This window comes from Danio aesculapii, chromosome 14 (genome assembly GCF_903798145.1).
Source record: "Danio aesculapii chromosome 14, fDanAes4.1, whole genome shotgun sequence".
NCBI lineage: Eukaryota > Metazoa > Chordata > Actinopteri > Cypriniformes > Danionidae > Danio > Danio aesculapii.
The window spans coordinates 23,521,908-23,535,518 of record NC_079448.1 but is presented as its reverse complement, the minus strand read 5'-3'; the positions used below and the strand labels follow the sequence as shown (position 1 = coordinate 23,535,518).

The window sequence follows — 13,611 nt, the reverse complement described above, 5'->3', positions numbered from 1 at the left end:
CAAATGAACAGATTTGTGCCATAAGCCTGTTGGTAATCTCCTTTCACAATCTGTCAGACCCAATTAAACAACTTCTTTCATACAGTAAATTACACATGCTTTCATAAACTCAACATGCACATGTGTTGGTAGGCTACTGTAGGTGAAAACCCGTTTGTATGTTCTTGTTGTTTTCCAATTTAATATAACTTTATAAAACCATATTTACAAGCAAGCAAGATAAGATAACCTTTTAGCTAGGCTAATTCTCTGTTTTACTGTTTCGTTACACATTTAAAGCCCTCGAGTAATTATCTACATACTGAGAACACACTGCAGATATGCAGATGCATACATAACTGAATGCCAACAATGTCATTTTCAATTGATTGGCTCTTCAAATCATTCGACCTTATGAATTTTCATGTGTATTGGATATTTAACTCACCTGAGCTTTGGCAGGTTGGTCAGCGGAGTGTGAAGATTTTTTAAGCCACTTGCGCTTTCAAGTGCCTGGCGGTCACATGGTGTCCGCTAAACTGCTGCGTGACAGACAGTTTTATTTTAGTTTAATTTAATTAAATTTTTTGATTGAAGCATACAACTGATATATTGTATATTAATATAATATATATTTATTTATATGGGGGGATCCATCATATTAAAATTATTAGATTGTACAGATTTCTTTTCATTATTAGAGATATTTTTCATAGCCTTCTTGTTTCTTGTAATGGAATTACTTGTATAGAATTATAAAATATTTTAAAATCTTTACAGAAAAAATTAAAGGAGGGAGTAAAAGACATTACTTTTGCCTTGTGTATGTGAAACTTTCCAAGACAGTCATGTACATAGGATTGTCTTCATAAAATAAAAGTTTATTGTAGATATATAGATATATCAAACTATATATATGTATATATATATATATATATATATATATATATATATATATATATATATATATATATATATATATATATATATATATATATATATATATATATATTTATAGTGTTTATTTATTTATTTATATAATGATGATGATGATAATGATGAGATATCTCCATGATATTTACAATGATATTAAATCATTCTTGTCATAATTACATATTACTAGTGCTAGGCAAAGATTAATTGTAAATAAAAGCATCCAAAATAAAAGTTTGTTTTGACATAATATGTGTGTGTGTGTATTATACAGTTGAAGCCAGAATTATTAGCCTTATTCTTTTTTAATTATTTCCCAAATGATGTTTAACAAAACTGAGAAATTTTCACAGTATGTCTGATAATATTTTTTTCTATTGGAGAAACTCTAATTTGTTTTATTTCGGCTAGAATAAAAGCAGCTTAAAATTTTTTATGAACCATTTGAAAGTCAAAATTATTAGCCCCTTTAAGCTAATTTTTTTTTATAGTCTACAGAACAAACCATCGTTATACAATAACTTGCCTAATTACCCTAACCTGCCTAGTTAACCTAATTAACCTAGTTAAGTCTTTAAATGTCATTTAAGGCTGTACAAAAGTGTCTTGAAAAATATCTTGTCACATATTATTTACTGTAGTCATGGCAAAGATAAAATAAATCAGTTATTAGAAATGAGTTAATAAAACTATTATGTTTAGAAATGTGTAGAAAAAAAATCTTCTCTAAGTTTAAAAAAAATAGGGAAAAAATAAACAGGGGGGCTTATAATTTAAGGGGACTAAAAATTCTGACTTCAACTGTATGTATGTATGTATATATATATATATATAGTTTGGTATCCTCTGATTTGTTTGTAGAATAAAAAAAGAGTCCTTTTTACAAAAAGTTTGGAATTTTATAGTTGCATCAATAATAACCTATCTTAATTCGAGGATTTCAGTTAAGGATAATTTGCCACTGACACTAGAATAGCCACATGACAATAATCTGTTGAGGTTATTTGTTATTATAATACAATATGCCACAGTTAACTACAGCATAGAGGTCCCATATACTACCACTTTAACATTCAGATTGTTATGTATGTAGCATTTTATGTACAGCATAATATATGCTGCTAAAGTAAAAAAACAATAGTATTTACTCAAAATTATTTTCTACATTTTTCATATGGGTCGCTTATTTCAAACAAACAAATAAACGAACAAACAAATATTTTGACCCGGTCCGAATGTGAATCAATTTCCAGCATTTCTGAGTGAATATGGACAACATATAATACTGCATTTTTACAAAACAGATATATTAAACAGTAAAACATAAGAGTGTGGTCATTATTGGTACGACAGGTTCGCAGGGGCGGACGCTTCATCTCGTTGCTCCGCGACTTCATAAAAAAGCGCTGATGAATATCGCGAGAGTTTCTCGCTGCACACAGACCTCCAGAGATCAGCGTTCACCGTGTATGGCGAGTACAGTGTCCAGTGGGGGGCGCTGCACTATTTCCCCGCAGCCAGTGAAGCTCAGTCCCGCAGCAGTACGAGGGGTGCGTTTGATTACTGCACAGCTAAATGGCGGATGAGGACAAGGGGCTGAAGCTCGAACAATAACACTTCACATTCCCAGCAAAACGCTTCTCCGTCGTTTCAGTTTGCGGATGCAAATCCCGCATGCACGCCGTGCAGTCATTCATATGTGACTTTAGTGGTTCGCTCGTTTAGTTTAGGCTCGACTGATTGCGAATCTTAGCGGAGCTCCAGAGGAAGTCGGTCTCTTCATGGTGGTTGTGCTATGGGGGACTCGCTCGGTCTGATCGGGAAGCGGCTGCTGTTGCTGCTCAATGACGGGAACTCGGCGCCTGCAGCGTTGGGCGGAGAGGTGGAGCGGGCGGCCTGGCTCCGAGGGACCGTGCGGGCGGTCAGTGTGATCGGGCTGGCGAGCCCGGGGGTGGAGGTGAGACCGAAATGACAACAACAACAACAGACCGTCAAAACATGAAACTAAACCAGCTGGAAAACAGCACATGCGAATAAACATTGACAAACGTGCCATTTTTAAAGTGTACAACATTCTTTTTCACTCTGCGTTTGAGTGTGAAATGGAGACGCAATATATAAATGGACATCTAAATATGTTCGAGTGCTAGTTAGCCAAGTAGCTATAGCTGCAGATCTGCACGAGCTTAAATCACCGTTAAGGTTATATTTGTGGATGCTCTTGATGCTTTCTAGTAATGTAGCTCACTAGTTTTTGACAGCAGTAGATTTAGTCAAAGACATGTTGTAATTAAACTCTTTAATAAAACATAATACACACATACTACAAAGCAATTAAACACTGTCTAACAATACAAAGGAAACGGCCTGTGTTTATGACCCAGTGCCAGTGTAGTAATGACATATATTGTTAGTGTAGTAATAATGATATATAGTACTGGTAATTTTATTTTATTAATAATTTGGTAGTGGTTAAAATATATAAATTTAATTTAATGTTCAGTGTATGATCTACACGCATAAAACCAACTAAGTGGTTTTATTCATGCATGCTCATAGGCTTTCTATTGCTTGTAGATTGATCAAGTGTACAGTAACCATCCAGACTTCCTGATATTACTTTTTTTGACTGACATTTTGTGTGAAATGTATACTCTGGTTTAGAAAAAAAAAATGTTGAGCACCTAATCAGTTCTGTAACACTGAAGTAAGGATGCTGAAAACAGTTTTGTTGTCACTGAATAAATTACATTTGGAATATTTTATCAAAAAATTTTCCAAATTTATTATCTAAAATAACTGATTTTCTGACGCATTTTATCAACTTATGCCATTACTTGCTTAAATAGTTTTGCTGTAACACAAAACGCACATTTTTTTATCTTAAGGACTATTGTTCTTGCAAAATATGGTAGAGGAACTGTTTTTCTACTTGTATTTTCATTTTTGCTGAATGATTATGCATTACATTTTCCAAATTGAAAAAACAACAACGTGTTTAATAAACCAATTTGTACCTAATATACTCAGCATATGCTAGTATACTAGAATATACTAATAGAAACAAATACAAATGTAGTATTTGCTGTGCATTACTTATTTTGTAATAGCAGCCATTTTAATAACTAATAACAATTATGCTAAAATATAATTCAGTGCTGGCAGTTCAACCAAATTTAAATATGCATGTGCAGTTTATGAATAACCAAGAACCAGCTAAATTGTAAGCTAAAAATATTGCAATGTTCTACTGATAGAAGTTGGCTACATTTTGAATGGGCTGAGGGTCATTTAAAAGCAAAGTTTCATTGTATCTGATCATTCTGTTTAAAGGGAAATGTGTCTGATTTGATGGGGATGAAAGATTTACCTGAGTCTTATGATTATTCTGTTTTAACATGGTGTGTTTGAAGAGAGCACTACTATACTTGTTTTATGCTAGTAAGTAGCCAACCTTGTATGTTCTTTGTAGGTGTTTGTAGAATTTGAGGACAGCCCTTGGCGTCAACGTGCATGGGTGCAATTGTATGGGGATGAAGTGCGTGTCGTTCTCATGGAGAGTGCCATCGTTTGGGCCAACTGCAGCGATCCTTCCCTCTCCACTGCTCTAGGATCATCTGCTACACAGTGGCCTGCCTTGGTGAGTACAGATGCACAGCAGGCCTTTGCTGTTTTGCTGTTTGTAAATGCATTGTTTAATACTAGATGAGAGCAGCAGATTTATTCTACCATCTACATAATGTCTGTTTGCTTTTTTATTATTTTTTTGTTGTTAGTTTTGATTAGAATTTTGTTTGGATTTGAGAGAATATATGGTTTCTTGTGATTTTGTTATTAACGTTTTGTACATTTATTACTGGTTTTATGAACCCACTTATCTTTCTTTAGATGTTCAAACAGCTGATTGACCGTGTGGGTTTAGGATCTGTGGTCCCTGTCGAGTTCTTTGGTGCAAGAACTTTGGCGTTTCTCCCTAATGGGAATTCACTGCACACTTTTGAGGTTGGTGGCCAGTGAGATCATGTAATCTGCAATCTTTTCTTTTAAATTTGCTAAAGCAGAACCTTTATATAATCAGAATGTATCAACCTGTTTGTATCAACAGACTGAAAAAGATTTTACACACTCTCTGCTTCAAGAGCAGCCAGCACTTCAACATGCCATTTCAAGCTGGCATACAGACTCTGAGTTGCAGGAGATCCTGCGTAAGGGTGAGTTGCATTTACCTCGACTTAAACACTTACTTAAAAAATGTAATTGCAAAGCCTGAACATATAACGTACAAGCTGAAAATATAAGCTTTACTTCTTTCCTCTTCTGGTCAGGATCTTACACTATTCAGGGTCGGAGAGTACAGGTGTACCAGCCAGAGTTTGAGCAGCCCTGGGCCTTTGGACTAGTATCTCAGCATGATCCTGTTTCACACATTATGGAGATTACCATGGATCAGAGTTGTTTAAAAGTCAGTATGCTGCCTGTTTAAAAGCTATTGCGTGTAATCAATTGGTCTAAATACCTCACTAACTCTCTAATCTGACAGAGATTCTGATCAATGTATGTGGTCTAGAAATACTTAAAGATTATCATAGCATATGCATATTATGCATTTTAAAATAACAGAGACTTGATTATTGAGCTAAATGTGTATGATTGTAATTTGGCTTCATATTTAATTTGTCTCTTTCCATTGCATTTGTTGACACTAGACTTCTAGCTCATTTTTTTGAGGGCAGGTTTGACAGTGGAAATGTTGCTTCATTTTGGCCTTGGTTCTTGAGGTCCAAGGTTATTGGTATTGCCCAGTCCATTGTTAAGGCTGATTTATACTTCTTCGTCAAGCACACGCTAATGGTCTAGCGCAGCCTTCATGGGGTCGGACAGCCCTCGCTGTGGCTGACATCGACGCTGATTCTGTGATTGGTTGGCTTGGTAGCTTTGCAGAGTGTGTCCGGTGCTGAGTGCCTTGAGCCCGATGGAGTGAGTGTTTACAAGTGTCAAGTCCCGTAAAGGAGCTTCAGATGTTTTGTGTTTACCTCATGATTAAGGTAGTTGCACGTCTGCTGGTTCCTCTGAATGAGCGAGTTTTAGCCTCTTGTACATAAAAGAAGAAAACAAAACACCTGTGAAGAAACTCCATACAGAGGAACATAGCATAACCTACTGCCAACTAGCGTTTCGGAAGTGTTATTGCAGAGCAACACAAACAGCAAGCGGAAGTATAAATGCACGAATACGAGGAAGGCATGCACCATGGGTCATGACGATCGCTTGACGAAGAAGTATAAACCAGCCTTTAACCCTAGCTTTCACAGGCCCATAAGAAATACTTCTATTGACTGAATCATGGGCTACAGAGAATTACATTTTTACTACATTTTAGTAAATAAAGATTTACTGTTGCAGGGTGAGGAAACACAAGTGGTTGATCCTCGGGTTATACACGTAATGCTTGCTGAAGGCAAGTTAAATGAGGTATGTTTTGTTTCTCCCACTAGTTGTCAACTGCAGCATAACTTGTTTATTTTAAGACTAGAGGGTTTACTGACAGTCACTGCTTCTACTCTTTCTTCCAGAGCCAAGATCGACGCAAAAAGGAGGGTGATGGTGGGAAAGGTGAGGGCAGTCGGCGACGTCGGACAGCATCTGAAGGAGATGAAGACATTACACTCAAACGTTTCAAAGGAGCCGGGGAAGGTGCCTCTGACAGCCAGAATGGAAATGGCTCCAACAGGGACGCTGAGGCTATGGTAACATGCGTAGAGATGCCGGGAAAGGGAGTAGTAGAGGGAAAAGACGAAGCGGGTGGTTTGGGTGGGAGGTTGACGAGCACCTGTAGTCCAGTAGCTTTGCCAAGTCAAGACTCCTCTAACAACAGCAATTCCTCTCAGCAGGAACACTCCCATATAAGGAGCACAGGTTTTGTGAAGGAGAATGGCAGTTTTATCCCAAACCAAGAAAGGATTTCTTCAGTGACAGCAGTGCTTCCTGCTTCTACTCCAACGCCACCTCCTTTGAAGCCTGCCCCATCACCTTTTTCTAATACTTTTCCTTCTTTGGGTCAAATGCCCAACTTGGTGCCCGGGGCCCCTGCCCCGAAATCATCTCCCACACTTCCATCCTCAGAGAGGGAGGAGGGAGGTGTGCTTTCAGGGTATCCTAAAACAGCTGCCCTGGTGTCTCCAGGTCCTGTGACCATTTCATCACCTTCCCAAGAAAATACTTCAAGTGTGGCTCTCACTGCTCCTGTTGATGCGAACCAAAAGCCCAGTATGTGGGGATCAACCTCAGAAGGAAGCCAGGTAGGGCTTTTACAAGAACAAGAATTTTTATTTATTTATCATGTGTTATTCTCTGATGCTTATTTATATATCTTATTTGTATTTCAGACCCCCAAAGCCCCTGTTCTAGCTCCTGCTGGATTTGGTAAACAGTCTAATGAGGGAGTGTTTGGGAATGTCTCAACACAGACTAATGGATCTTCCCAGGGGGACAAGCCCTTTGGGTTTTCATTTAGAGGCGCAAAGGACTCGCAAAGGCAGGACTCTGATACGTCACAGAACCTGTTCTTCCAATTCATCTCTCAGAACCAGAGCAACACACAAGGCCAATCAAAGGCCTTCACATCTTTGTCCGAGTGCCTGAACAAGGAGCCGCCCAGCCTGTTCAAGTCTGCTGCTCCCTCTGAGGGTTTCAAAAAAACTGTTGTGGCTTCTGCATCCACTGGACTGTTTGGTTCAGCACCTGCCAGTGGCCTGGCACCACTGAAAGAGCAGCCAAAAGTGCCTGATATCAAGCCTGCAGGCAATGGGATCCTTATAAACAAGCCTTTTGGTGCTGTAGGGGAGGCACAGAGCAAACTCCCAGCCACTTTTCCTTCAGCCATAGTTCAAGCTGCAAGCTCTACAGAGGTGCTGAAACCCTCCTTGGGATTAGGAACCAGTGGACTTGGAAATGCCAGTGGTGGAATTAGAAATGTAAATAGCTCAACCCCAGTGAGTAGCTTTGGTCTACTTGCTGGCAGCAAGGTTTCAGATGGTCACGAGAACCTGTTCTTGCAGCCCTCAAAGGAGACAAATTCGTTTCTTGCCTATGGCAGAGGTGTTCCGCAAACCCCTTTTGGTGCATTGACATCTCCAAAGTCTTCGTCTGTCCAGTCCGCATCTGCTGTTTCACCTTCAGGCAGCACCAGTATGCTCAGTCAAGATCCTTCTGGTAACGATGCCAAACCAAATCTCTTCACTATGGCAGAACCTCCCAAGGGAATCTTAGCCCCTCAGTTTGCTGCTCCTGCTCTCATGACCACTCCGTCATTCACATCATTTGCACAGGATGGACAACAAACATCCAAACCAAACAAAGAAGGATCTGATGACAGCTCTGGAACCCTTCACAGCACTGAAGGAGAAGGTGTCTCTGTGCCCTTTGAGCAAAGCAAGTTTTCTTTGGAGGAACGTTGTCAGTCTATCAAAAAGGATTCAGAGTCTAGTAGTAACAGTGACTTGTCTGATTTGAGTGAGGGAGAGGACAACGCTGGCCAGAGCCAGAAACCAGATGTTCCGGCAGGCAATGAGGATAAGATTAAGGCCCAGGCTGTGGCCAAGAGCCGGCCACGGAGCAAACCATTTAAAGGTAAGGCTTGACTACTGCATGCTGATGCTTCATGAGGTGGTACAGCTAAAAATTAACATTTTTGTCACCATTTTACATTGTTTATTCTGAGGATGAAGTGCTGTATTGGACTGCAGTGTTTTAATTGTTTGGAAAGCAGTGGAGACATTGAATCACTTCTGATTTTGTTTAGCTTTTGGCTTTATGACTGTATCACTTCATGGCATTGTAGTAAGATCAGTAGTAGTGGTTGACCTTTGCATCATTTGATATTTCAGATTTTTGTAGTGATTGACATAATTCGGGAATACTGGAAGTTTAATATTTTTTTGCTGAGATCTTCAGGTCAGAAAAGCAGATGTACAGAAACCCTTTATTTATTTATTTTGTTGGAATGCTTTTTTTCTTCCGAGCTTATCTGAGTTCTGTTGCATGGTTGTGCTCCATTGATTTATTTAACTACAACTATTTATTAACAGCTGTTTATTAAGTTAAAGGTTTGATACTGATTAGAACTTGAAGTGACAACGAGGTCTTAAAATATTCTGAGAAGGTGTTTAAAAAGTCTTAAAAAAGGTTTTAAAATTACCTTAAGGATTCCTGCATATATCCTGAAGTATAAATAGAAGTGTTAGAAACTGTTTGCAACATTGATTTCCACAGGTTTTCAGTGGCAGGTTTATGACATTGCTCAAGAGAGTGAGGGTAAATTAGTAGTTTTTCCCTCTTAGTACATTTGTCGTTCCAGATTACATTTGATTTTAGGATAATGTGAACCATTTATTTTGAGCAGAACTGAAACATACCTGAGTCTGATTGGAAAAAATAGTGATCTGGGGTGTAGTTTATGGGAACTCCATTAGGGTTTGTATCTGATGTAGTTAATAGCAGTTAATAGTTAGTATTGTTTTGCATGAATTAAAAAATGTACAAATTTTATTTTGCTAGCTCACATTATTAGATTTTAAGGTGAATAATTAAGCTGTGCAAGTGAATACACTAAAATTGGTTTGATCTTTTATTAAAATCTAACCATTTGCTTCAGTTTGATGGCTTTGTTAGCCCTGCAATCGTTAGTTTGCTGTGAGTCTAGAATGACAAAGCTTTTTTGAATTACAAATGTGCATGTAAATAAATGAACAATAAAACAATATTGGCTACCACTAATCAGTATTTCATAGCGAGTATCTATCTGCATTCACAGATTGTAATTTTAGTTTATATGTCATCTCTGTAGTTGGACAGTCTGTGTTGAAGGACCAGAATAAGGTTCGACGCTTGAAGCAGTCTGGAGAGGCCTTTCTACAAGATGGCTCCTGCATTAACGTGGCTCCCCACTTGCACAAATGTCGTGAGTGCCGTCTGGAGCGATACAGGAAATCGCGTGAGCAGGACTCTGATGACGACGACCCAAACGTAGCCTGTCGATTCTTTCACTTTCGCAGGTGAATATGATTCTGTTATAACTAGCTTCACTTGTATCTGAACTGTGATACTGATATATTTGACTTGTGTTGTGACAGGTTGGCTTTCACTAAGAAGGGAGTTCTTCGTGTGGAGGGGTTTCTGAGCCCACAGCAGAGTGACAGCATGGCAATGGGCCTGTGGCTTCCTTCCATTACAATACAAGAAGGACTTGACCTGGACACGTCCAAATATATTTTAGCAAACGTGGGTGACCAGTTTTGCCAGTTGGTCATGTCAGAGAAAGAAGCCATGATGATGGTAGAACCACATCGTAAGTAACTCAATTTTAACTGTTATTTAAAATTCATTAAAGCCTTGTTCATACCTAATATTAATCTAAATCATCTACAAAAAAGTGTTTTTTAATAACAAAACAAATTATGCATACTGCTTTTACCTTGTCTAGTGGTTTTTGGCCTAGTTTTATAGATACTCAGGGCACATGTTCAACAAAGTGTTTTTTTTTTGCGCTGCGCTTGAAACAAGAGTGCTGTTTTCAAAATATTAGCTGTGAGTGCTTCTCCAGCTGTCAAAGTGTTTAAAAACTCTGTGGACTGAGCATAAAATGCTTGGTTATCCAGCTGCCGTTTTTAAAAAATGTGGCACTTTTACTGACAACAACGGGAAAATAGATGCTTTGCTGGAATGCTCTTTGTATCTGTAAATGAAAAAGTTTCATAATTAGAAGTATATTTAATAATTTTCATTTACAAAAGTTCAGGAATCAGATGTGGAAAGTATTAATTTGTGACTTTTTTTCTACTCTTGTGCTTTTTAAGAATATGTATTTTAAAATTATATTTATTTAAAAAGATGACAATAGGACTTCCATTTTGTTTTTAAATGTCTGAATATTCCAGGTACAGTTCAAACATTAAAGGTGCAATAGGTGATCTGCCAAAATGCTAAATGGTTCACATAATATCTTTGAAACACAGTTTCTACCCTGCCTTCCAAAGCCACGCCTCCTGAAATCATGAATGCGCACATTAAAGATGACTGAGACCCACTAGTTCAAGTCATTCGCCAGTTAGAAAAATGTATAGCACTTTATAATACTGCAATTCAAAACGTAAAACTGTATTATATCTAGCACGTTTTCAGTTGAGTAGCAAGCAAAACTTGTAATGATGTGCAATATTTCATGCATGCAAGGATCGCTGGTCTCATTCTCTCACACGCTTTGTTCTAAAGCCACTATACTGTATGTTTAGTGGTTGGCCGGCAGCGTGCAGGAATTGCTCTTATTACTAAGCCATACTTGCATGCTATTTCAGACTGAATATTCAAAGTAGCATGGTAAACAATATAGGGAGCGCATCACAGGTTGACATTGCTCAAAAATGATTATCGATCATTTTTTTATTCATTATCGATGCAGTAAAAAGTCCCTTATAAAACTAAAAATAGTCACATCAGTCTTTCACTGGAAGATTTCAGTGGCTGAACAACACTTCTGTACATATAACCCATTCGTAAAACAACACAATCTACATCAGTATTTAAAAAATACTTTTTTCAACGTGACATTACTTGTCTTAAAGAAATCCTTCAGCCATGGTGTTATCCTTCCTCCAGCGTGCAAAAGTAACTCCAATATTAATTCAGGGTTTCAAAAAGTTTTGATGCAGCGTTTGTTTATACTGCCGTCACTTGTCAACGGCACACGTGCACGCACAAATGGTGGATCTGCATAAACAGCTACAGATTGTTGACAGCAGTTTCGGCTACTTATCAGAATTGTGGAAATTGTCAGCCTCACTAATTTTAACTGGATGAACATTTTTTAGTCTTATGCCTTACTCAGAATATATAAATACATTTAGATAATTTACTTAAAGGGCACCTATGGGGAAAAATCTACATTTCAAGCTGTTGTGTATAGACCGTCATCTTGGGGTGATACAAACACACCCAGTCCTTTTTTTTTTTTTTTAACAACATAAAAATGGTGGACCAATTGGAGCGGTTTTTAGATCGACCACAACTTTACATAGGAGTGCGGTCCCCCCCGCGGACTGAATTGATTGACAGCTGTGCGTATTAACAAGCCCCGCTAGTCACGTGTATATTCCTATCAACAAGACCAGACGTGCGCAGAGGAACCGGGAATAAAAGGTCTGTTCAGTTCACTAGGATCATCAATAATCATCAAATGTGATCAAGAGTGAGTTTTACAAGTTTAAAATGTTTTAAAACAGTGCACGTGTGTAATGAATTGCAGCGATTTAGCTTAGATTTACTTCATTAGCACAGCTGCGTGTCAGAACAATTATAAAGAAAGATGCTTCAATCCCGGTTTGTGGACGTTAAATCAGGTTTATTTTGTTCATGAACAGATATCCATACAGCAGTGGAGATTAACCTGTATCCTGTCACATATGCTTGCAAACAGAGTGCGAAGCTAAACGTGCACACTGCGGACACAAAAGACTTATCTTAAATCTGGAAAAAGGGGTAACCTATGTGCCCTTTAAATCATTACTATTGGAATGTGAAGAGGCTTTCAACCAACACAACAGCAAATGTTTCTGAAGACAATCATCTACTGCACCTTTAACTTTTGGCCCTTTTCTTAGGGTTTTCCAAGATCTTGTTAAGTTTGGTTGTTCAAAGAAAAAGTTGAGATTTTGTTGGTAAACCACTGCACTATTTTAACAATTTAAAAATATATATAAATAGTAAATACTTAAAGCCAAACTGAATGGAAATGTTTTCCCCCAATAAAATTTGCATTCCAGTGTTTTATAAATAACTCCAAATGCAAAGGGCTATAGATTTAAATGATAATTATAATGTTGATTTACTTGCAGTAGCACCTGTCGGAACTTTATTTGTGTTCTTACAGAAAAACGTTACTCTAAATCTTCTGTTAACTGAAATAAAACACTGAAATACAAAAGTACTGCATTAGATGAATAAACACCTAGTTACTTGTGTAAAGATTTTTTGATCATGCTCTGATTTAAAAAAACAAAAACAAAACAAAAGCAAATAAATTTGTATTTTTATTTTTATTTTCAGAAAAAGTGGCTTGGAAGCGAGCTGTCCGAGGAGTAAGAGAAATGTGTGATGTGTGTGAAACAACACTGTTCAACATCCACTGGGTTTGTCGTAAATGTGGCTTCGGTGTTTGTCTTGACTGCTACCGACTACGCAAGAACAGGCCGCCTGAAGGTAGATAAGATGGCAATTGGCCACATTACTAGTGATTCAATCCACCACAATCAAGGACCACTTTCATGTCTGCATGTGTCTGATTCTTTATCTCTTTCAGTGGAAGACGGTCCTGAAGAAGAGGTGTTCTCATGGCTAAAGTGTGCTAAAGGCCAGCCACATGAACCACAGAACCTCATGCCTACTCAAATTATACCCGGCACGGGTTAGTGCATTTATTTACTATGAAAAAGCTAATATTAAATCAAAGCAACTGGAGCAACAAGCTAATTTGGAATGTTTCCTTGCAGCATTGTACAGCATAGGTGACATGGTACATGCAGCCAGAGGTAAATGGGGGATTAAAGCAAACTGTCCCTGCACCAGTCGGCACAAAACCTTGATGCGGCCCAGTGCTCCAAACGGTTTTTCACAGGTAAGTTACATCCATGACTATTAAACTGACTG

General features: G+C 38.0%; 1 protein-coding gene across 5 annotated transcripts in view; it reads left to right on the top strand.

Annotated features, from left to right (window-relative positions):
* The first annotated feature begins 2,462 nt into the window (after positions 1-2,462).
* kdm3b (lysine (K)-specific demethylase 3B) overlaps positions 2,463-13,611 on the top strand; it is a 37,134-nt gene continuing 25,985 nt past the window's right edge. For 3 of the 5 annotated variants that reach the window (XM_056471645.1, XM_056471646.1, XM_056471644.1), the window contains exons 1-13: positions 2,463-2,869; positions 4,385-4,552; positions 4,801-4,914; positions 5,018-5,123; positions 5,238-5,374; positions 6,316-6,384; positions 6,486-7,211; positions 7,299-8,541; positions 9,758-9,965; positions 10,044-10,258; positions 13,012-13,164; positions 13,265-13,369; positions 13,455-13,579. In XM_056471645.1, coding sequence (XP_056327620.1) covers positions 2,708-2,869; positions 4,385-4,552; positions 4,801-4,914; positions 5,018-5,123; positions 5,238-5,374; positions 6,316-6,384; positions 6,486-7,211; positions 7,299-8,541; positions 9,758-9,965; positions 10,044-10,258; positions 13,012-13,164; positions 13,265-13,369; positions 13,455-13,579 — 3,531 coding nt within the window. In that variant the 5' untranslated portion in view covers positions 2,463-2,707. The remainder of the gene's footprint in view (positions 2,870-4,384; positions 4,553-4,800; positions 4,915-5,017; positions 5,124-5,237; positions 5,375-6,315; positions 6,385-6,485; positions 7,212-7,298; positions 8,542-9,757; positions 9,966-10,043; positions 10,259-13,011; positions 13,165-13,264; positions 13,370-13,454; positions 13,580-13,611) is intronic. The other 2 variants (XM_056471648.1, XM_056471647.1) reach the window with 2 other exon arrangements.